Source organism: Neodiprion fabricii, chromosome 1, assembly GCF_021155785.1.
Source record: "Neodiprion fabricii isolate iyNeoFabr1 chromosome 1, iyNeoFabr1.1, whole genome shotgun sequence".
In the NCBI taxonomy this organism is placed as follows: Eukaryota; Metazoa; Arthropoda; class Insecta; order Hymenoptera; family Diprionidae; genus Neodiprion; species Neodiprion fabricii.
The window spans coordinates 30,429,946-30,453,376 of NC_060239.1; the positions used below are offsets into that span (position 1 = coordinate 30,429,946).

The 23,431-nt window shown below is 41.8% G+C and overlaps 4 protein-coding genes across 9 annotated transcripts in view; 3 read left to right on the forward strand and 1 right to left on the reverse strand.

Moving 5' to 3' along the window:
- The window catches only part of LOC124174736 (6-phosphofructo-2-kinase/fructose-2,6-bisphosphatase-like), a 39,999-nt gene that overhangs the window by 5,010 nt on the left and 11,558 nt on the right, over positions 1-23,431 (reverse strand). For 2 of the 4 annotated variants that reach the window (XM_046554170.1, XM_046554180.1), the window contains exon 3: positions 70-231. In XM_046554170.1, coding sequence (XP_046410126.1) covers positions 70-231 — 162 coding nt within the window. Of the gene's footprint in view, positions 1-69; positions 232-2,082; positions 2,266-6,297; positions 7,355-23,431 lie in introns of those variants that run through there. The other 2 variants (XM_046554162.1, XM_046554189.1) reach the window with 2 other exon arrangements.
- On the forward strand, positions 9,424-12,184 carry LOC124174754 (cytochrome P450 6A1-like). 3 transcript variants are annotated; one of them, XM_046554210.1, is made up of 5 exons: positions 9,431-9,706; positions 9,795-10,706; positions 11,220-11,441; positions 11,530-11,781; positions 11,876-12,184. In XM_046554210.1, exons 2-5 carry the CDS (start codon positions 9,839-9,841, stop codon positions 12,040-12,042), a joined length of 1,509 nt encoding a protein of 502 aa, XP_046410166.1. In that variant the 5' UTR covers positions 9,431-9,706; positions 9,795-9,838; the 3' UTR covers positions 12,043-12,184. The 3 variants fall into 3 exon arrangements, with proteins under 3 accessions (XP_046410176.1, XP_046410166.1, XP_046410157.1); XM_046554201.1 differs by having other exon boundaries at positions 9,431-10,706; XM_046554220.1 differs by lacking the exon at positions 11,220-11,441 and having other exon boundaries at positions 9,424-10,706.
- Positions 15,060-18,250, forward strand: LOC124174773 (cytochrome P450 6a2-like). Its single transcript, XM_046554238.1, has 4 exons — positions 15,060-16,068; positions 16,959-17,180; positions 17,280-17,531; positions 17,644-18,250. Exons 1-4 carry the CDS (start codon positions 15,201-15,203, stop codon positions 17,808-17,810), a joined length of 1,509 nt encoding a protein of 502 aa, XP_046410194.1. The 5' UTR covers positions 15,060-15,200; the 3' UTR covers positions 17,811-18,250.
- LOC124174765 (cytochrome P450 6A1-like) lies at positions 19,545-22,185 on the forward strand. Its single transcript, XM_046554231.1, has 4 exons — positions 19,545-20,542; positions 21,228-21,449; positions 21,541-21,792; positions 21,887-22,185. The coding sequence occupies exons 1-4, from the start codon at positions 19,675-19,677 to the stop codon at positions 22,051-22,053; spliced, it is 1,509 nt and encodes a 502-aa protein (XP_046410187.1). The 5' UTR covers positions 19,545-19,674; the 3' UTR covers positions 22,054-22,185.

The window sequence follows — 23,431 nt, forward strand, 5'->3', positions numbered from 1 at the left end:
GCCTCATACCTGTACCATAACAATATCGACGCGAGTGGGATTGGGTATCTTACACTAATTTCAAATCACCTTTAGCAGACTCGCCGTTCCAGTTCAACCTCCGAGCAAGACAATGTGCGACCTGAGTTTTACCCCTGGCCGGCAAACCTGCCATGGCGACGACAACCCCAGCAAACCTGCGTGGAGGCTTAGCCTTGTTGCCGCTTCTCGCTGGCATTTCCTGGCCGGTTTCTGCAATGAAAAAAATAGGGAAAAAAGGTTTAGCTCGTTATAAAAAACGATGTCGTAATTATTTTCGTAGTTGGATTGCTACATGCCTATTCCACAACTTGTATTTCATGGCGACGACGGATGTCGTATAAATAAAATCCATGTTTGCATAATTAAGTTGTGTACATATTATAAGGACCGATTCAAGTTTATTTTTTTTTTTTTTGCGGAAATGAATATCCTACAACTAATATATTAACTTTTAAAGTTCGACTAGTTTGAACGCGTCGAAATAATTTGCTACTGTCGACATTTCCTTACATTAGAGTTGATGGTTCGTCACATTTGAATTCTCCAATCTCTTCTGTCACTTCCTGTTCGCAGCCATTCATTTGTACACATATACAGAGAGATAATTACATACTAGGTGGTATGATTTTTTTCTGAAGATAACATCTGTTCCATAATTGTTCGTCATTTCGTAGAAAACACCGCATGCAATAAGTCACTGTGACGCGGTATTATTTCATTATTCCACCGTGTCATTGAGAAGTAGCAATAACTTTAACGGATCGTCAATTCTGACGTACTGTGAAGCAAATAAATTACGATGCGTTCGCGGCTGTGTTTGCACTCCGATCGATAGTCGAGACTCATGATTGGCGCTTGTTAACGAACCGAAGTCTATTATTGTCCGAACTCTGTTGCATCAATAAGGTGTTTCGATTTTTTTTTTGTTAATCATCGACACAGTCGGATACCGAAAGACAGTTGCGTCGTATCGTGAAGCTACTTTGAACCCATGGTTACTCTTGGTGTAAAGATATATTGTAATACGGTTCAGCTTGGATGGACTCGTGCCAAAGATAGTTCACGATCGACAATTGTAGATCATATAATATATCAACATACAATATATCAAGTGCTTGCAAAACAGCCGAGCACAAAGTATGTGAGAGATAAATCGAGGTGTGAGGCCGCTAGGCTGAAACAAGAATGAGTTCTACTTTTTCCGTTTAAAAGCGAGAGCGCAATTTTCCCAGCAGCTGCCTCGTTGCGTCGATACTTGTTCGTTATTAACACAAAACCGAGCGTAATTGCTACTTGCGGAGCATGGGCACATTGGCTTCGTATTTTTTTTACCTGCCGCACACTCCAAACTAAACTTGCACAAAGCGTTCCTCATTTGGGACCCTCGTTATCTCAAAATAACATACTAAATACTTCGACCGAAAACGCCACGTTAATTCCCAGAGACTTCTCGGAATTTACCGAATATACGTCTTCCCAGCCTTCGTTACAGCTAGAGACTAATCAGTTAATGATAGTTTAAAGACTCGACGGGGATCATTAATATGTATCGTACCGGATACAGTGGATTACGTGGAATGGTGAAATTAGACCGATTTCATTGGAACTACCGACGTCTCAATGTTCTTGGCTTAAACAGGTACGGCATTCGCGTCACTGCCCTCCTAACAATCGTTGTTGACAATTCGCTACAGTATTTTTTGCATACCGGCGATTGGGAGAAGTCTCTCGAATGTATACTATTTGAACCTGGAGGGGGACGACGAACACGGCAAGAAAACGCTAGCTCCTAAAAATAGGTAAAACAAAAATCGGACCCAGTGTCACGGGATGAATGGGATTAATTGCAGGCCTGTCGGGTGGGTGATTGATTTTGTTTACAGTCACTGTTAAGCGCCTGATAAAATTAAGTGTCATCATCATCATCGTGGTTATCGGGAGTGCGCTGCGTAACTAAATTATTTAGCGGTATCAATTGATCGTGGCTAAATTTAAGTTAAAAATAAACGTTCCAGGACGATTGATAAGTTTCAGATAGTTGCCATTAAGACCTACACTTACCGCTGCGACACATGTTGAAGATCGGTTACGTAACGCAATTAATCCCTCGGTGTATTATAGAGGTTTTAAAAATCTTTTCTTGATATCAACGATCACGCCTGAATGTTTAGAAGTGATTCCTTCGAGTGATCCTTGCGAACTGACTTCTGCGCCGGTTTCTTTGCCAACGTTTTAAAATTAGACAAAGTCGTAGGCGATCTCCTGGGGGATGTATAACGTGCGGATGTACCTCTGGATGTATTTTATATACATGTGCTAGCCGTCGCCAAACTCTGACGTAATTGAGGGCGCAATTTTGCGTCGGTATATAACAGGCCAAAGACCAAAATTCATCACCTATGCGCGTACAAAGAGTGAGCACCGATATATGCCGTATACGCGGGGTTTATCAAGCGTTCAAACAGTGAACATTTTCCAAGGTTACACCGCTGGTACAACGATTATAGGTAGGTGTAGGTATACTATCGCTTGTAAGTGATCGCTGCTTTTACGTAACTTTCAGCTGCGGAGCAGTTTGTTCTGGTCAGAGTGGGAATCGGCAACTGACTGACTCTAGAACTCTAAGACAACATTTGTCGCATCACCAGCCCTTATCTTGGAGCAGGCTTATCACCAGCCATTAAGCTCCCCTGTGTATACATGTTGTTGAAAACCGGCATTTAACGGGACCGACAGTTCTGTAAGGCTCGGAGGACCTTCGAAGGCAATTTGCTGCGGTCTCGCTCGAGTGGCAAAGAAAACGTTTGAGGAATATCAAGGCCTCGTGGCGCGAAATATTTTCGCGAAAAGACACAGCTTTGCTGTTATCTTGCGCTAAAATCACTCTTGAATCAAGAGATCCGAAATGAGGCGCTGGGCGAATCTTAAAGTCTTTTGCCGGCTGTGATATAAGTTAATGACGTTAATTATGAAAGACGTTTATCAACAAAAACAGGATAACTGTATTCAAGTATTGTCTGGGTTTATATAGATGAAGTGCTCGAAGCGAATGTACCTCTCTCACGTCGTTTTGATAAAAAAATTTATTTTTGATTTCTGCGGTCTGGTATTTATGATAATTGTTCCTTAAGTGCAATAGCTACGAAAAAAAAAAAAATCCGTCGATTCTAAAAATCTAGGCTGAACGAATGAATTATTCAATTTCCGAACTCTAGTCGTAACTAAGAATCGATCACAACACCCATTGTTCACAGTTGACTTGAAATAACATTCTATTCTTCACTCGGACAGATGATCGTTCAACGGTTAAAAGTTCACTTCACATAGTTGAATTCCTCACGACTAAAGGGGTTTTGTTATACTTAGAAGATTGTTTAGATCTACGGCGTGAGTTGAATCTCGAAAGTTGCGAAAACCGCTTATTACCGTTTGCAACGTGCTTTATACATCATAATTGCCGCCTTACTCTTCTGCGGGATGCAATCCGTCCTCTGCAATTCCAAAGTAACAAGTTACGACAGACGATGCTTGTATTGAGTCGGTACTATAGCCACTACAATTCACGCGTAGAATAAGCATTTACGAAGCGGAAATGCCGTGTCGTGTGAACAAAGTTTAAGATATCGGTATCAGTGGGGCGATAAATTGACTCAAAATATATTTCCGTACCGCATACGTATATTAGAGGTCGACCATGTCGAGTGATGCAGAATGGATTGCAGTTCGTAAGACAGTAAAGTTTTTCTTTGCAACCGAGATTGCATAAGCGGGTTTGCGACTTATTTCGACACTTGTTATCGCCGCCTCGAAAGTTATATCATTGAGTTAGCCTATACGCTTGTCGTATTATTTCGTAACCCAGAATGTTGGGTGTAAACTAATGTACGAACACGGTTCGTACAACCTTCGAAGCTACACTCCAGCGGCGCTCCAAGCATTGCATAGCCAGAGACTGAATAAAAGTGCTCGAAAACGAAAACAGTAATCGGAAATAAGTGGTAAATTGAATAGAGCTAACGAGCAATGAATACGGTATCGAGAGAAAGGTTTTAATCGAGTCAAAGTATAACAACGAAAACATGTGTCTTGTATTCCATCGTCAGGCCTCAACGAACAGCGGGGATTTACTTGACAAATTCGATCGAAAGTTTTCTCCAATGATTTCCGTCTCCAGACGAAGATTCACGATCCACAGGGTAATAATTTTATTTCAACGTTTCATCGTCAGCTTGAAGTTATCAGCTTGAACTTTAGTGATTCTCTTTACACAAGAGCAGCCATCTGTGTTGTGCACGGTGGACAGTTTCTGGTTTCAGATTGCTATAAACAGACCTACCGAGCGCGTGTCAGTGTGTATACACGAGACGCTGGGGGTCGTTCTCTGATTGGTCGACGAGGCGGGCGCGGCCTTTACCACACCAGCTACAAGTTCTTTAAACACATGTAGATCTGGCAGCGCGGAGTTGCTTTTCAACGGAGAGGGGAAAGCGACGTGGAAGAGAAAGAGAGAGAAAGAGAGATAGAAAGAGAAATACAAGAGGTCGAGGCGCAAATGGTCAGCTCGTTATAATATCGCTGAAGGCTAATTAAATGCGGGAGGTCCTGAAAAGCTGGTTAAAATATGTAAACAAACACGTTCGAACCGAGCCACAGAAACGATAATGATGAAATTTAAAAAATTATAATAAAAATAAAAGAATGAAAAAAAAAAAAAAAAAACAAAGCCAACAGGGGTCCGTCGGAGTAAAACCGAAATACTTTAGTGAAAGAGAGAACAAGAGTGTCGCTGTGGTACCTGGGACGACGACACGTTGGCTTGTTTACGAACGGTCACAGCATCGGCGGCCAAGCCTCCGCGGTAGCGGTATTGACGTATTTTCTTGATTGCGTGTATAATTAAAAAGTCAAGTGGGACGCGGTACTGAAATCCACCAGCTTCGTTGCTTTGGACAAATCGTCCAGAAAATAATCGCGACGTGCAGGCGTTTTTTGGCGATTATGGTATACGGAACTCGATCGCGTTCGCGAATCAGCAACCGCACCAGGCGTGCAGAAGTTGTTTTGATCAAAGTAGGGAAACGCGAAACCCCGTTAGCGAATGGAGACGAGTTAACTCTCTTCGTCTAACTCGATGTCAAAGACCCTACTTAAACGCGGTCAATTTAATTCTCATGATTGATATGCATACTGCCGCGTTGGATCATTTTAGCTTACGCTGCGCTATCGCGAGTTATTTTGGGGTAATGTAAAGGTGCGCTACGCTCAGCAACACGCTGCAGACTTCGAGTGCTCGGTTAAGCTGAAACGATACGTCTTGAATAGCACATGTGTGCACTTCCACTGACTCCGTACGCTAGCGGTAATAATATTTTTTAGCGATACAGCTGCGGTGTTGTTTAACCAATTGTTGGTGGCGCGTCTGCGCGTCTGAGTGGAAAAAACATTAACTTAAAAATACCGGGCCTCATTACCAGGAGGCACGTCCCTGAGCATATCACACGTTTGCAGGAGGCACATGTCGGTGGCTGGGCCACCGCATATTTTCTCCTCTTGCTTCTCAGCCTTCTTGAAATTCTCGGCTCAAACAGATGGACCTTCCGTCCTTGTCTATTACAGTCCCTCTCTCGCTTTCCCCTCTCTTTCTCTATCTCTCTCTCTCTCTCCCTCTATGCCTCTCCCACCAATCTCCCTCCCAGCATCAACTTGTTTACTAAAAGACTGAGCCCAGTGTCTCCGGTTCCAGTTTCCAGCTGAGAAATTCAAAGCCCAAACGGGCGAAGGCTCGAGAGTTGCATTTGTTATTCAGAAGGGAATGTTGCAGTTTACAGTTCAGAATTTCATAGGAAAGACGAGAAGAAGAGCGTGAATTACGGATTCGAAAATAGACAGTATAGGTAAGTCAGTCAGCGCTGAGGGTAGGAGAAAGCGAGGGCGCCATTGATTTTCTGCAAGCAGTTACCGGAGAGCTCACGTCGCAGTATACGTTAGGGAAACATTTGCTTAGTCTCATTTGTTTTTCTGCGATATGCAGCATGGAGACCGCAGATGAGAGCCAAGATTACTCCCAACGAAGCACAGGCTTCCGTCTGCTCCTTTGGTATTTACGGTCGAGGAAACAAGAGCAAAAAAAAAAAAAAAAACATTGCGAACCGCAGTGGCATCGGGGTACCTACGATACGGCAACGATGGTCATAGGTCAAGTCCAACGCCATGAATAAATCAGGAGGACAAGGCAAGGTGGAAAATCGTTAGGGCACGGCCACTTTTACGGCTTACCTTTGTGCACCTCTTCGGCACAGCTCTTCGCCTCGACACTCGGCGCCATAGTTTTGGTAGTTATTCCAACCGAAGAGTTCGCGACTACCCCAGCCTCGTGGAGAATCCCAACGTGGAGAGCTAGCTTCCTGACGGCAAGGCAATAGCCAAACAGCGGTCCGACCAGCAGATCGAGACAGGCGGCTACCCAGGGCATAACAAGGTCGCGTTTTCGCTTCTGGTTCGCAGGATACAATTGGCGAACCGATGCTTTCTCGGATCTCTGCTCCTTCCAAGGGCTGACGACGAGCGGTCCGTTTTCAAAGTAGGGTCGGTAACGAACCAAGGAAGTATTCTGTCCGTTTTGCGGGAGTCCGGTGGTCGAGGACAATCTCTTGGGTCTCGGAATGGATCGGTTATTTATCACAGAGTAGCGACAGGTACCTAGATAAAACTCGAGGGGTTGCGGGCCTGGGGTTGCCGCTAAAGTTCTTCAGAAAAATGGTCGCTACTTGTGTGACGAATTATCGAGAGCAGATCCTCCCTCATACCAATTTGCTTTATCGTTACTTCCGGAGCCAGTTTGCGAGCTTCTGGTTCAGGCTTTGAGTGAACTTCTTCAATGATACCGGGCTGTTCCGTTTTTCCCCCGGCTTACATAGTCACTGGTTCCCCCCAGTGACGCGAGTTTGGTGTAACGAAGATCACTGACAATGAAACCCCTGAACGGCGGGATTCGCTGAATTGGTCACTCCGAAGACGCGATCTCTGCAGGTACCGTTTGCCCCGTTGATGCACTCAACTATTAATATACACACTTCGACCTTCGTTATTTATTCCCAGTTCTCTTCAGCTTCTTACTAGTGTTCTACACCTACGGGACAACGTCGCTGGTATCGTCTGACTCTTTCCAGTGATTTAACCGGAGAAGAGCAACTACGAAATGAGTCAATATTCGAGAGGAAATAGTCGGAAGCTGTTCTTGTTTACTTGGCTCGCTTATTTCACTGATATCGTCTTATCGACCGTCCACCGCAGCTGTGTATTCTCCGTCGAGCTCTAACCCTGGACTGTTCCGCGCGTCGCCCGTTTCTCCTTTTAGCATCGACCCGGTCGAAAGCCACTCCTCCTCCACCCCTCCTGCCTTGCGTTCCATTATTGGTTGAGTCGTCTGCGCAACTGGCGACGCGGCATCCATGAAAACTTGAACGGTTTATCTCTCGGCTTAGATTACGACTGAATACGGATAACCGCAAACGGGAAGACGGAACGCCGACGGTAGTTGGCTAAATTTTGGCCTTGGTGCGAAACGCGAATATTGGAATCGAGGTTCATCGGAAGGAACGTCGAGGAGTCATGGTTGTAATAAATTATTAGCTCGTCCGGATTTGCGAAAGCTGATTTCCACCGATGAGACAGCTTCCAAGTACGTCGGGAAGTTTATGTTTTGAAAGAGGATTCACTCATTTGTCACGCAGCTTCAACCTCTTTCCTACCCCAAAGAAATGGTATAATGGCGTGACAGATTTGGTGCAACCGAAATTGCTCAAAAAAATTGTTTAATTTGATTGCCGCGATCGGGCATCAAAAAAATGTATTACAATATTGGATTCTGGTCATGTCATCGGCGGCAGACCGCCATATGCTTTTATCGTGGCGGTTTGTTTGTTGGCGCCACCAGCTCAACAACCTTTGTCCGGCTGTTTTGTCCCGAGATCGAACGAAGGTCCGCCACCATTCGAAATTCATGCCTCGCTGCCTGGTCAAGGTATAAAAGAAAACGTGTACAGTACACGTGACTTGGTAATTACGTATGCGACGAAAGCTTAAGCACATTCACCGGTCAGCCGGCAGGATGGTTCGTTGAATCACCTGTCGTCGGACATACTGCAACGTTGTTGTACTCCAGGAATACTTTCACGAAAGTACCTATAGGTTCACTAGATGTTTGGTGAATTGAATTTTCAAATTATCAAGTCTCCGTATTGACGAAATCCACACGCGGTATAACCACACGATTTCCAGAGTTGTTTGCCAACGTGGTTATAATGTTTGAACATTTATTCACGCCAATGCGGTATCGAAGCCACCTATTCAACAAACGTGTTTTATTTCAATAATATGGTTTTGATAATTCACATTTCCCACAAGTAAACATTATCACGGTTTATTTCGAAGGCAAATTTATCACAGCGTTATTTGACTTCTTATTCAAATCTATTAATCGCAGCTCGTTTTCATTACACAGGCAATACATTTTCAGTCTCCTAAACTCATGTTTAGAGACCTTCCAAAAATTGGCTAGTGCTGTAATACACAAATTAATTTATCTTCACTTTCGAACCCAAGTAACTATAACAGAGAGGTATAATTTCCGAGAGAATGATGTGGCGTGCAACTCCTCTGCGATGGATTGATCGGTAGTTACGCCGGTTAACAATCCATGCATCGCGTCGGAATTTCTTTGCGAAATTAATAACATTCAGGTGCATGCGTGACGGGGATATATATGTGTAAATGCGTTAAGAAAATTTGCGCTGTCTCTATTACTAATGGAATACGGTAACCTTGTATAATCCTGCCAGTTTAAGTAATCATTCTTGCACCGAGCTCTGCATCCAACTCAAGTATCATCCATAACTACCGATTCCTCTTCCAAGTGTCACATGGATCACGTGAACCGATATACAGATGAAGAGTAACGGGTCAATGGTATAAGTAACCCCTTTTTCAAGAGGTCTACCGAATCGTAATACTTTTTTTCATCAGCAGCCTTAATCACACTGTATCCACTGGTAGCGATAACTCCTATACCGATAAGGCGAAAGGATAACAGAGGCTATCGAGTGGCTGGTTACGAAAATTTCAAAATTTTATTCGCAGAACGTAAATCTTGCGTTTTGGAGCAGCACCTTTTTCAAGCACTGATATAACGGGTGCACTCCTTTTATACCTGACAAAAGAAAAATACCAATTGACGCAGATACTGGATGCAGTCTAGGTTGAAGATTCATCCTGTATCACGTGACTCGTTGATAGTGTTGTTTACGCATCTACGCGTGGCTGGCATAATCAACTGCGCGTAGCGCGACAGCGCACGTTTGGAAGAGAACCATTGCGGTTAGTAGACGGATGCCGTCGACGGTAGGACGTGTTGGTTTATAAATAGACGTAGCGTCCAAACGAATGTTGCATGTGACCGATGGTGGGACGTCTGAAGCACTTCGCGATTGAGAGTAGCTCTTTAATCTATATCCGAGAAAGGATAAGCCTCACGTAAACAATGGGGAGCGTGAAAAAAACCAGTTTATCTGGTTTGCAGGATTGCAGGCAACGTCGGAATTACAGGGCAGAATACCGAGAGAGGGGAGAATAGAACTTCATCTTCCAACGGTTTCTACAGGCATTCGTTGCTGCTGGCTTCAGTACGGTGAGGATCGCGCGGTCGTGTGGCTATAGTGGGGCGTTAAGTCCCACAATAGTGTTACGTAAGTTACTCCGACAGTTGTTATTTTTAGACATTGGATTGATAAATCGACGGTGAGCATTCAGAGCTTTCGAAATGATTGGTGTTCTTGGAACGGTGGAGATGCTCTGCGCTCTCGCAGCCATCCTAACCGGTATCTGGTACTACCTCGTGGGAAACTACGGCTTCTGGAAGGAGCGTGGAGTCCCAGGACCAGAACCCAGGCTACTTTTTGGAAACATAAAGGACATCATGCTCGTAAGAGATTCCTTCGGGGAGTCGTTGAAGAAAATGTGCGACCAATTCCCTGGTGCACCTTTGGTGGGTATATACGCCCGTCGCACGCCCGTGCTGCTCGTGCGTGACCCTGAACTCGTCAAGGACGTGATGATCAAAGACTTTTCGACGTTCTCGGAGAGGGGCAATCCTATGCACGAGAAAATAGAACCGCTCGCTGCGCATCTGTTCAATCTAGAAACTAAAAGATGGAGATCCCTTCGTCCCAAATTGTCGCCATTATTTACCACGGGTAAAATGAAGCATATGTTTGCCCTGATATTGGAGTGTGCGGACTATTTTGAGAAGTATATCCATATCCTCGCTGAGAAGGGTGAGCCCATTGATTGCCGCGAAATCACTGCCAAGTTCACCACGGACGTGATCGGCAGCTGTGCTTTCGGCCTGCAGATGAATGCCATCGGCGACGAAGACAGCGAGTTTAGGAAAATGGGAAGAAAAGTATTTGAGGTTAGCTTGAAAGCAAGGATCTTGCAGATAATGCGCATGGCAGCACCTTGGCTCTATGAATTAATAGGAATATCAGCACTGCCTCTTGATGTGCAGCAGTTCTTCATGTCGTCAATGAAGGAAACGATAGATTATCGAATGAAAAATGACTTTCGCAGAGGGGACCTAGTTGACATGCTAATAGAGATAAAAAACAATCCGGAAAAATTAGATTTCGGTGAGCATATTAAGCGCAATCTGAATCATCGTTATATTAACGTCACACATAGAAATGAAATGGAATCGGAATATCAAGCGGACAATATAGCACCTTATTCTCGACCAATTATTATCGTTCATTTATAATCGCTGTCCTGCTATCACGGTTTTCAAAACTATCTGTACACCTATAATTCCCGATATGTTGACAAAGAATCACCCGATTGCCACTTGTTATCATACGCAGTATTTCTGTATTGTTGACACTTCTATCTGATACCTATTAATCTCATTGTACAAAGTACTTATGAACTCGATAAGTTTGCGGACAATTTCTTTCCAACATGTTTTGATCGCTAACCGACCGTACGAGGCGATTTAAAAAGTCGATTACTCAAAGATATTATTCTGTAAAAACAATTCTAGGTCTACGAATTAAAATACTGCCTCAGGAAAACCGCAAGAGTAATAATTATGACGTCGTCATCGGGCATTTGATGCCAGGGTAAAAGAAATATCGATTTTATTACAGAGCTCACTGATGCGCTAATTACTGCTCAGGCCTTCGTGTTTTTTCTTGCCGGCTTCGAGACTTCGTCAACGACGATCAGTCATGCTTTACTAGAACTCGCCCAATACCAAGATATACAGGACAGACTACGCAAAGAAATAAAAGAATCACTCAAGGCAAACAATCACAGTGTTACATACGACAGTGTGAAGGAAATGAAGTACTTGGACATGGTATTCCAAGGTACTGCTTATATTAAATTTTCGCAGATGAGAGTGACGACAGTGGATTGACTGTAAGGATGAAAAACGTGATTGATGTTTTGTTTCAGAAACGCTTAGGCTCAGACCGCCGGTTGTGTTTCACATGCGAAAAGCAGTGACCGACTATACGTTTAGAGGCACGAACGTAACGATTCCAAAAGGACAAAGGGTCTGGATTCCAGTATGGGATATCCATCAGAACCCAGAGTACTACCCAAAACCAGAAGTCTTTGACCCGGAACGCTTTACTGATGACATGCGTCAGGCCAGACACCCAATGACGTATCTACCTTTTGGCGACGGACCAAGGAACTGCATCGGTATCAATTTTTGATCGACATTTAAATGATGATCACTGGTCTCGAGCTTCTTCTCACAAAAATTTACCGTCATAATACTTAACGCTTATTACAGGTGCGCGCTTCGCTGTCTATCAAACGAAATTGGGCTTGATCAAGGTATTGTCAAACTTCAAAGTCGACGTCTGCGATAAAACTCATATTCCATACAAACCTGACCCTAAATCGTTCCTGTTGGCACCCATTGGAGGTGTATACCTTCAATTCTCCAAGGTTAATTAGATTGACCGAACAGTGTCGAGGATCCTTTTTTTAACGAAAATTTTCTAGCTGTTATTTAACTGGTTTATTATTATCAAGTTTTGTTAATACGTGATTCTGATGTGATTAATATTGATTGTTTCAATAAAAATTGATCATTTTACTTGTATGTTTCATTCGTGATACTCGTGATACCTATGACCTTGCAATCCTATACCATACTACTGCGAAATATTTCCAACCAACGTAAATGAACTTTTATGCAGGGTAAGGTGCGGCGTTGAGCAGTTGGCATTTCCATAGTCACGCAGACTCTCATGGCGCATCAATGATATGTATTTTGGAACCAAAGACTTTTCTCACACAGCTGCGATTCAGGCACTGTTTCCAAGCCGTGAAGAATTTAAATTCTACTGTTGCTAGTACCATAAAAAACAGTTATAGAAACGCGTTTACTTCGTTCTTCTTTCCGTATTTGTCAAGTACAGTCAGTTAGTATGTTTCAGTAATAGCTTATGACTCTTTGATTGCGCAGAAAGATTTTACCTTGTTATCTGAGGATCCTGCATTTTCTTCTATCATGACAACTCTATTTGATCAGCGCAATAATTATAAGAATAACATTTCCTCGGTGTGTGCTTTTGTTATTTCGTTTGAACGGGGAGATATGCAAATAATTAAACCTTCAGCAGCAGACTATCACCAATCTATGTGTCTGATTACTGACGCGAAAGATGATTCAAGTCAGTCGTAATTTGATTGAATAAAGATTACGCGTAGTATTCATGATTATTTATATTACAACCCGTCTTGAGTTTGTATCAAGTTTATGAATGCAATTGAATTAATTATTCCCTACACAAATCAGGTATAGACAAAATTTGGATTGTACTATCAGAAATGTATGAGTATGTAACAATTCTTCAGCTACAATCAGACACTCTTTATTGGAACTCGCGCAGTGCCAGGATGTGAAAGATAGACTAAAGATAGATAAGAAATAGAAGAATCCCCTGAGGCAAATGATGGCATCGTGACTTACGACAGTGTGACTGAAATGAAGTAATTTTGGACATGGTGTTTCGAGGTACTGCTTAAAGCTCCTCGACAACAGTGCATGGACTGTAAAAGTGAACGATACGATTGTCGACTCGATTCAGAAATACTTAGGCCGAGTCTACCGAATGTTTTCTTATTCGACGAGCATCTGCGGACTATACTTTTACAAGCATCACGATTCCGAAAGGACAGCGGGTGTGGATCCCAGTCTGGGATATTCACCAGAACACAAAATATTATCCAAAACCAACAGTCTTCGATCCCGAACGGTTCACGAATGAGATGCTCAAAGCCAGGCACCCAATGACATATCTACCATTTGGCGATGGACCGAGTAATTGCATCGGTAACATCTATAGTTCTACATTCGTTGTTAGATGGCGGTTCGTGTTATATAACTTTCTATTCACGATTGAAATAATCAATATGCTGCTTGATGCTTGTTACAGGTGCACGCTTTGGCATCGTTCAAACAAAATTGGGACTGATAAAGATATTACGAAAGTACAAAGTTGAGGTATGCAGTAAAACTTGCGTTCCCTACAAGCCTGATCCTGGCTCTCTGCTACTCTCACCTGTTGGAGGAGTACACCTTAAATTCTCCAAAATCGTTTAAATCGAATAAAAATTATTTTGATTGTCGTCACTTATCTGCACAAGATGACGTTAATTATCGTATGATTTGATAGATTATAACTGTAGCGTTATTTTTAGTCTTTTACTATGTTATTCTGCATGTTTAGATCGCATTTATCATTAGATTATTAGTTTTAACAAGTTGAATTACATTAATTTTGCGCTACATGTTTTTCTTACGTGATGCGTGCAAAAGTAGCAACTCCATTTCTTTTCTAATAAATATTAATGACTCCTCAATTCACTACAAGATTGGGATGGCAAGCTAGTTCTACCTGGTTACCGTACTGATCAAACAAACGGTAGCAGTAGTTATTGATCACATCTATAATGTGGTCGGTCTTGTAGTGCATATTTTGCAGAGAATTCAACATCTATGCTTACAAACATTGATAGATTAACTACATGTTACTATGTAAAGCAGGGAGTAGCTGTTTGAAAAGAAATTTCGAAAATTTATAGTTCTTTCGAGAACGAAGCACATGATATTAAGGAACGCTACAGCTCCGAACAATATATTTCCACAACAATTGCAATTCATGCTACATTTTCTGTATCGACAGATCGACAACCGTCCTCCTCGGGTGACGGACCTAGGAATTGCGTCGATAATAACTTTTCGTAATTAATTTTAGGATTGGAGACTGTCATCGAGTCTTTCGGTTTGAAAATTGACTGTCGTAATACCTAACGCCTCTTACAGCTACGCGCTACGCCACTACGGCTACCTATCGGGACTGGGGTTAATTAAGATAATGTTCAAGCTCCGAAGTTGACATTTGGCGATGAGACTCATATTCGATACAAGCCCGAACGCCAGTCATTTTTATTGACGCTCCTCGGAGAAATACATCTTTAATTACTCCGCAATATCACCAAGATTATACTGTCAGTGACGTGGCAGTAATATACAGCTTTACTCTGAAGTTTTCCCAGATGAAGTGCAATCAATTTATTATTACCCAGTTTGTTCACTATTGAGTTAATTGCATTCGACCACCATGATTGTATTTCACACCATGTACTCGAGTATTTCATGAAATTATCATTTCATTTAAACGGCAGTTCAATTTACACGAAGTTATTTATGATCGCGTGCGCAACGAATGATTTTAATCGACAGATTAAAGACGTCAAACATTGTTTCCAAACAATGAGTACCTCGCTGTCACTTTTAATATACATACGTCCTAGGTAGGTTCGCAAGAACGGCGCAATTGTTATTGGTCGATTCAGAATGGGTGGGGGCATCATTTTTAAGTTATCTAGGGATTACTAATCTTTGAAATATCTTACAGGTAGGTATATATTGCCGCACACTATGCAGTCTGGTTCAATTAAATACGTGTGTGGTCTAGTACGTGTCGTACTGCCGTATGGACTGTAGAACGTTGATTCACGAGTACTATTCAACAAGTTGAGTGTTAAGAATTCCTACTTGGAATAATTTCGGTAACAAGGACGCGTATTCGTAACACCTCAAAATGGTTGGTGCAATTGGATTGGTGGAGGTACTGTGCGCTGTGGCAGTAATCTTAACAGGTGTCTGGTACTACCTCGTATCAAATTACAACTTCTGGAAGGAGCGCGGGGTTCCAGGTCCGGAGCCCGAGATAATTTTTGGAAATATAAAGGATATCGCGCTCGGAAAGGAATTCTTTGGATTGTCCTTAAAGAAAATGTGCGATCCATTTCCCGATGCTCCTTTGGTAGGCATATACGCACGTAGCCAGCCTGTACTTTTGGTGCGCGATCCTGATCTGATCAAGGACGTGATGATTAAGGATTTTTCTAACTTTTCGGACAGAGGCATTGAGATACACGAAAAATTTGAACCGTTCGACCTGAATCTGTTCAATTTAGAACCGACGAGGTGGCGACCTCTTCGTTCCAAATTATCACCAGCGTTCACTTCGGGTAAAATGAAGCACATGTTCACTCTGATGACTGAGTGCGCGGAGCACTTTGAAATGTACGTAGATACCCTCGTCGAGAAGGGAAAACCGATCGACTGCCGTGAAATTACTGCCAAGTTCACCACGGACGTGATCGGGAGCTGCGCTTTCGGCCTGCAGATGAACGCCATAGCCGATGATGACAGCGAGTTTAGGAAAATGGGAAGAAAAGTTTTTCAGGCGAACCTGAGGAACCGAATTCTCGGTGCATTGCGGATAGCAGCACCGTGGCTCTTTAAATTACTGGGAATTCCTAAACTTTCGAATGATATTACGGGATTCTTCACTACGTCGTTGAAGCAAACTATGGATCACCGAATGAAGAATAATATTCCAAGAGGAGACCTCGTTGACATTCTCATAGACATAAAGAAGAACACGGGAAAGTCTGATTTCGGTGGGATATTCACGCTCAATTTGTATTCGTATTGTAACTCATCCGTAACTTTGTTGAAAAAAGAAAAAATACACTATTCATCGAGCAGACAAGAACGAGTAATCTATTTTCGAGTGCTCCGTACGTCATGCTAATTCTTTCTTCATTCGAGTACTACGGTATTCAAAAGTAACCACATAGCGGTGTCCCGTAATTCCCGCATCGTAAGTTGAATTTATATGTATGAATGATATGTAATCAGCGTCCTCAAAATACAGCGGTTATAACCAAATTTTAATAAAATCAAATAATTTTTTGCATTTCGAATAGCCATATTGGTTTGAATTTCCGAATTTTTAGGTTCGATTCGTAATCAGAGATATCAAGAACTCCCATTTTTTGAATTTTTAATCAATAAGAGGTAAGGAAATATGTATATTTCAAATGGGTGAATAACTTGTTCACTGTTGCATCATGCGTAGCTTCGTCAGTATGCGCGATAGAGAAAGATGGCTTATCTCTGACTATCCTCATGCTTCATGCACAACAGCACTACGGGCTTACAACGCTCGAATTACGGGACATCTTGTACGGTATTTACGTATGTAGAGACCGTATTTTGAGTAGTTTTACCTGAGAATCTGAGAGCTATTCGTATCATCCGTACATACTTACAACAAGGTGACACTGATTTATTTATTCGTTACCTGTTCGGTATATCACAGTCACACTCGATGATTCTGCATTTTTCTCACTTAGGTTCATGTATCTAATCTTTACAGAGCTCTTTGACAATGTTTAATGCGCAAATTAGATACGTTATTCTTTGAACTGAAGAAAAAATGTGGGGTATTATCACGTTATCACTACGTGTTCGCGGCATGATAAAAATTACTTTCATATGATTGCAGAGCTGTCTGATGCGCTAATAACCGCTCAGGCCTTTGTGTTTTTCGTTGCTGGTTTTGAGACTTCGTCAACGACCATCAGCCATGCTTTACTGGAGCTTGCCCAAAACCACGACATACAGGAAAGACTACGACGGGAAATAAAACAAACACTTGACGAGAATAATGGAAGCATCACGTACGATAGTGTCAAACAAATGAAGTATCTAGACATGGTGTTCCAAGGTACTACCCACAGTCCTTACGATCGGATAAAAATTGTAACGAATGATTGATTGTAGGGAAAAAACGGGACCCTCGTTGTTATGATTGATATTTTTTCAGAAACACTCAGGCTGAGACCGCCGGTTACTTTTCATTTGCGAAAAGCAATGTCCGATTACACTTTCAGGGGCACAAAAGTTACGATTCCGAAAGGGCAGCGGGTGTGGATCCCGGTCTGGGATATTCAGCAGAACCCAGAATATTATCCAAATCCGGAAGTCTTCGATCCCGAACGGTTCACGGATGAGATGGTCAAAGCCAGACATCCGATGACGTATATACCTTTTGGCGACGGACCCAGAAATTGCATCGGTAGGTCACTCTTTATTCTTTCACATTCAAATGGCAGTCCGTGTTATACCACTCCGATTTGTTTGCTCATGAATTGTTTTCCATAATTGCCGGATACTTATGCTTGTTACAGGTGCTCGCTTCGGTATTTATCAAACGAAATTGGGATTGGTCAAGATATTACGTAAGTTCAAAATTGAGGTATGCGATGAAACTCGGATTCCGTACAAGCCCGATCCTAAATCGCTCCTGCTCACCCCCCTCGGAGGAACATTCCTTAAATTCTCCAAAATTATCTAACTTAAAACAATAGTAATTTACCTACTTACAATTGGTAGTACATGATTACGTTAATTCTTGTATTGCTCGTCAGGCTCTTCATTTTAATTGTGCGTGATAAGCTTAATTCGTGATTTTTATCACATCTACCTGCAACGGTAGAATTATTGGATTTTACTACGTGAAGTACGAAGTAGCACTGTGGACAAATAGAATTTTATTATTTTTTATTTTTGTTGTATATTTGCACAGTTTTCACGACAAAATAACGAAGTTATATTCTTTCTTTTTCCAATTGGACAAAAATTATTGCTCATACGACGGATCGATAAGAGCAGAGTTGTGACGTCACCATGGTTAATTGTAAAACATGTTTATACATAAAACACTGAAATTCAATTGCCTATAAAATTGTTAATTCTTGCTTTTAAGAAAATAGAATAAAAACGCCATAAACATTTCAAGTCACTGTACCAAATGTACCTACTTACCAACATTCGAAATGAAAATGTGGGAAAAAAGTTGGATCGAATGCTATTAAGCACTTTCAAAAACGAAGTAGGTATTGTAACGAATTTCTTAGAACTATATTAGTTTCTATAAAAATAATAATATTTGCAATTGCAAACGGGATAATTGTCGGATAAGAAAAATTTTGTTAAACGTTGAATTTGTAACGAAATTTCAATATTTTGAACGATTAATAATAAATAAATGTAATGTTTATCTTTAGAAGCGTCGTATGCTGAATATATGTTTTAATTGTGATTATGTTGAACCGTCAGTATTCCTCTTATATTGTCAGTTTTCAAAATTTATAATTGCGAATTTATAAATTTCCCAACAGGGTTCGAAGGAATAAGAAGAACAAACGCCGTGATAAAATAATTTATAATATAACACTTTCTAATTTTAAGGTAAGTGTACCGCTTATTGACCTTTTTCGGTTGTATCTGTTTGAACGTTAGTTTTGAAATTACCAAAAAATAAATTTGTAGTGTCCAACCCTCTAGCAATTGGTTTTAGTCATCAAGAAATTCACAATTTGTACCGTCAATTCATTATTTTGGAAAATAAAAGCGTCAATAATTGGGTCTAAACGTGTCAATCACCGTTACACTTACCTCAAATCGTCACTCGCTAATTTATGTGTTTACTCTTCGACAGATACCTCTCGACGCCCTGCTCGGCACGATGTAGCGTAACTTCATTCATCGCATTACGCTTGAGCGCTGTATGTATGTATGCGACTACCACGTTCAAATTCTTACAGTACCGACACTTAGATTCTGACAAGTTCGATATCCCTAGAAATTTTACGATCCACGGTGTTGGAGGAGCACCGGTTGGACTGCCTACCACGGGCCTCAGGCTCACCACACTATAATTCATAGTTCAGTGCTCAGGCCGAGCAGCAAATAAAAAAGAAGTTCATACGGTGCTTGTCCAGCACCGTGGGTCGTAAATTTTCTAGGGATACAGAACGTGTCAGAATCAATCTAAGTATCTGTAAATGAAACGAAAAAGGCTGAACCCTTCGGGAAATGAGATTAGTTTCGAACGAATCTGTCCCAGTTCTCGAAATGTAAAAAAAAACGAAGAAATTGGAAGAAAAAAAACCAGTTATCTTTCAGAAATAGCTTGCTCAGCGTTACGATGCGGTATTTCTGAGAGTGAGACTTCATTTCCACGGTCATGCTGCAATATCTTGATTGCTCATGTCTGGTAAAAGTACATAACAAGGCTCGTTTCAGTTCAGTAAGCGGTACACTGGCACGGTAATAGCATATCAGTTAACCACGCGTAGAACAACTAGGTTACTTGCACCAACAATTGTTATTCTTATTCATTCACGAATTGGTGTCGTTCGTCGAAATCATTAAAAATGATCGGCGCCCTTGGGCCTGCGGAGTCGCTGTGCGCTGTCGCGATTATCTTGACTGGTATCTGGTACTACCTTGTGGCAAACTACAGTTTTTGGAAGGAGCGTGGAATTTTAGGACCAGAACCTGGGCTGATATTTGGAAACATGAAGGACGTCTTGCTCGTAAGAGAGAACTTTGGAGTGCAGTTGAAGAAGATATGCGATCAGTTCCCTGGTGCTCCTTTGATAGGCATATACGATCGTCGCACGCCCGTGCTGATCGTGCGTGACCCTGAACTCATCAAGGACGTGATGATCAAAGACTTTTCGACGTTCTCGGAGAGAGGTTTGCCTGTTCACGACAAGGTCGAACCACTAAGTACGCATCTATTCAATTTGGAAACAACGAGGTGGCGACCACTTCGTTCTAAGCTATCGCCGGCGTTCACCTCGGGGAAAATGAAGAATATGTTCTACCTGATATTGGAATGTGCCGATTACTTTGAAGAGTACTTAAACAATATCGTGGAAAAGGGTGAGCCCATCGACTGCCGCGAAATAACTGCCAAGTACACCACCGACGTGATCGGTAGCTGCGCTTTTGGCCTGCAGATGAACGCGCTCGCTGACGAAGACAGTGAATTCAGAAAAATGGGGAGAAAATTTTTCAAGATGGATCGGAAAAGAAGAGTTCTCGGCTTGTTGCGATCGTCGTCCCCTTGGCTTTACGAGTTACTCGGAATATCGGCTATGGGAGATGATATTACGAATTTTTTTTTGTCGTCGGTGAAGGAAACGATCGATCACCGAATGAAAAATAACGTTCGTAGAGCCGATCTTATTGAGATGCTAATGGAAATAAAAAATCATCCGGAAAAATCAGATTTCGGTAAGAGTATATGAATCTTACGTTAGCGATTATCATACTTTTCGAATAGAGATTCTGATACATACGTCACGTTTCGGTACTCTATTCTTGTATGATAATATTTAAAGTCACGTTGACAAAGATTGTGCCCGTACCGTGTTTGTACGGCTTTGCCAAAGCTTTCATTGCATGTAACTTACTAATCGTGAAACACTTTGCATCATTCTTTAATACTCACGATGAGTCGACACGTTCACGGAGAAAAATTACTGCTGGGTTTACTACCTTGCCGGAAAAATGAGGGAATGGCGCAGGTTCCTGTCGAAATTACTGCAAAAATTGTCCAAGTTACGAGTCCAATTTATCACGGAGAAAAGTTGTAGTTACAAGAATTGTAGTGAAGTCGACAACAAAAGTGCGCCAGTCTTCAATGTAGTAAATGCTACGATAATTTTTTTCCATGCATTCTTTCGTTGGCAATCTTATATGCTAGAACAATATGACGCCTTCCCTGCGCGACGGACAATTCTTGATCCTGCTGATATTAGCGTACGATACACTTCAGCGTTTGCTGATTGCCGAGTGTTCCGCGATATCTATAAGCTCTTGACGAGATATCGGAGGTACTGAAAAGATATAAGTCTAGACAGAGCCGCTAGTAGACGATATGCACATAAAAATTTAAACCCTACCGATTTGATTGCAGAACTGACGGATGCTATAATCGCTGCTCAGGCCTTTGTATTTTTCATTGCTGGCTTCGAGACTTCGTCAACTACCATCAGCCACGCTTTAATGGAGCTCGCCCAAAACCACGACTTGCAGGAAAGACTGCGACAAGAGATAATCGAATCACTTGAAGCTAATAATGGGGATATTACCTACGATGGTGTGAAGAAGCTAAAGTATTTGGACATGGTTTTCCAAGGTGATGCTCAGAAGCCGTACAGATGCGAATTGCGAATACTGAATCAACTTCGAGGATGGATGAGATGTAATTTTCTTTCTACTGGTTTCAGAAACCCTGAGGCTCAGGCCACCGGTTCTCTTGCACATGCGAAAGGCAATGGCCGAGTATACTTTTAGAGGCACAAACCTCACGATTCCGAAAGGTCAAATGATATGGATCCCGACCTGGGAAATTCAACAGAATCCCGAATACTACCCAAAACCAACAGTCTTCGATCCCGAACGGTTCACGGATGAGATGGTCAAAGCCAGGCACCCGATGACGTATCTACCTTTTGGCGACGGACCCAGAAACTGCATCGGTAACGTTTGTCGTTCCGAATTGAAATAACACTTGTTGCAATCGTCTTTGTTTCCGCGTTAGTATTTTAATATAATATTCAATGCTTGTTACAGGTGCACGATTCGGTACCTACCAAACGAAATTGGGCTTGATCAAAATATTATCAAACTTCAAAGTTGACATGTCCGATAAAACCAATATTCCATACGTGCCTAGCCCAGCAGCTTTCCTGTTGGAACCCGTTGGCGGAGTTCACCTTAAATTCTCGAAAATTAAGTAATGGTCATAAAAATTACCCCCCGACCTAACCTTACAATATCAGTATTTATTCTAGTTTAGTTTTCTAAATCGATGCGATTACGTGAATATCTTTAGCAACTAGTAAGCTTTTTAATAAATTGTCGTAATCATATTTCTAAAGTTAGAATTCTTTTTCATCTACACGAACTATCTTTATCTACTGCAAGTGGTATATTCGGTAAGTAGGTGGAATTTTGTACCTCAGGCTTTCACGACGCATGGGTTACGCCTCAAAGACGAAGAAACGTCCGCACCGATATCGGTTCGTTGTCTGAAAAAGTTTTAGAGTATTTCCTAGGCTCGTCCAAGTAGCGACCACATATACCTAACTTTATTTCCGTTTCTGGCATTGTATTGCATATTTACATACATACACCTAGGTGTGAGAAATTGTTCTACATAATGCCCGATATTCTTTCGTCGTAACATCGACTTACCAGTTCATGAATAATGACCCAGAAGGCACCAGAGTCAAACCGTCAAAACGATGGTTAATTAAAAGGGGTCTCGTAACCCGTTTATTGACTTCCAAAAGATGTTTTTCACGACTCGTCGACGTTGAAAAACCGGTCATGAGACATTCAATGAACGTACATTTGCCTATTCTAAGTTTTGCGCAGGCAGGAAGTTTCTTTGATCACGACACACGATGAATGATTTGTTCTGATCTTTCATTGTTCTAGTGTGGAACACGCGCAGTAAACTCAATCCAGCCAGCGTCATGTACAATTGAACATTTAGGATCAGACTATGCGAAGCCCTCGTGTCCGATTTTAAGCTTGCAAAATGTTTCAAATCTATTTCTTGCACTTGGCTGGCATCCAATTCGCAGCAAAGATGATGTTCGTCTTGGAATAGTTTATACGCGCAGCGTTTTCAGACCGGGTTCATAGCAAGAACATTATTTTTTTGGGTCAATGAGATTTCGTATTATGCTTCGTAGTGCCGCTCGAACTCGAATTGGGGAAAAAATATTCTGGCTAACGATAAGCCGAGTAATCCAAAAGAATCGCACAGGCTGATATCACTACGGTTTCAAAAAGTATACACCGTCATGACGGCGAAAAATATACGTTGTTCCTACAACGGTGAATTTGCATTCATCGGATCCTGACGTTATCTTGAAACACCGCTATCATTGTGCAATGAATCGAATCTTTCTTGTCATTTCAATATTATTTTATTTTTTGTGCTTAGTTCCGAAAACATTTGCGAAGATATCGGTATAAATAAATTTGCCTGAAAAAACAACTCGCCAAGTGAGTGTACCTACTTATAAATTAAGTTCAACTGAATAAGAGACTAAATTAAGCACAAACGAAATTCTTTTTCTGTGATGTACGTCAGAACAAATTTAC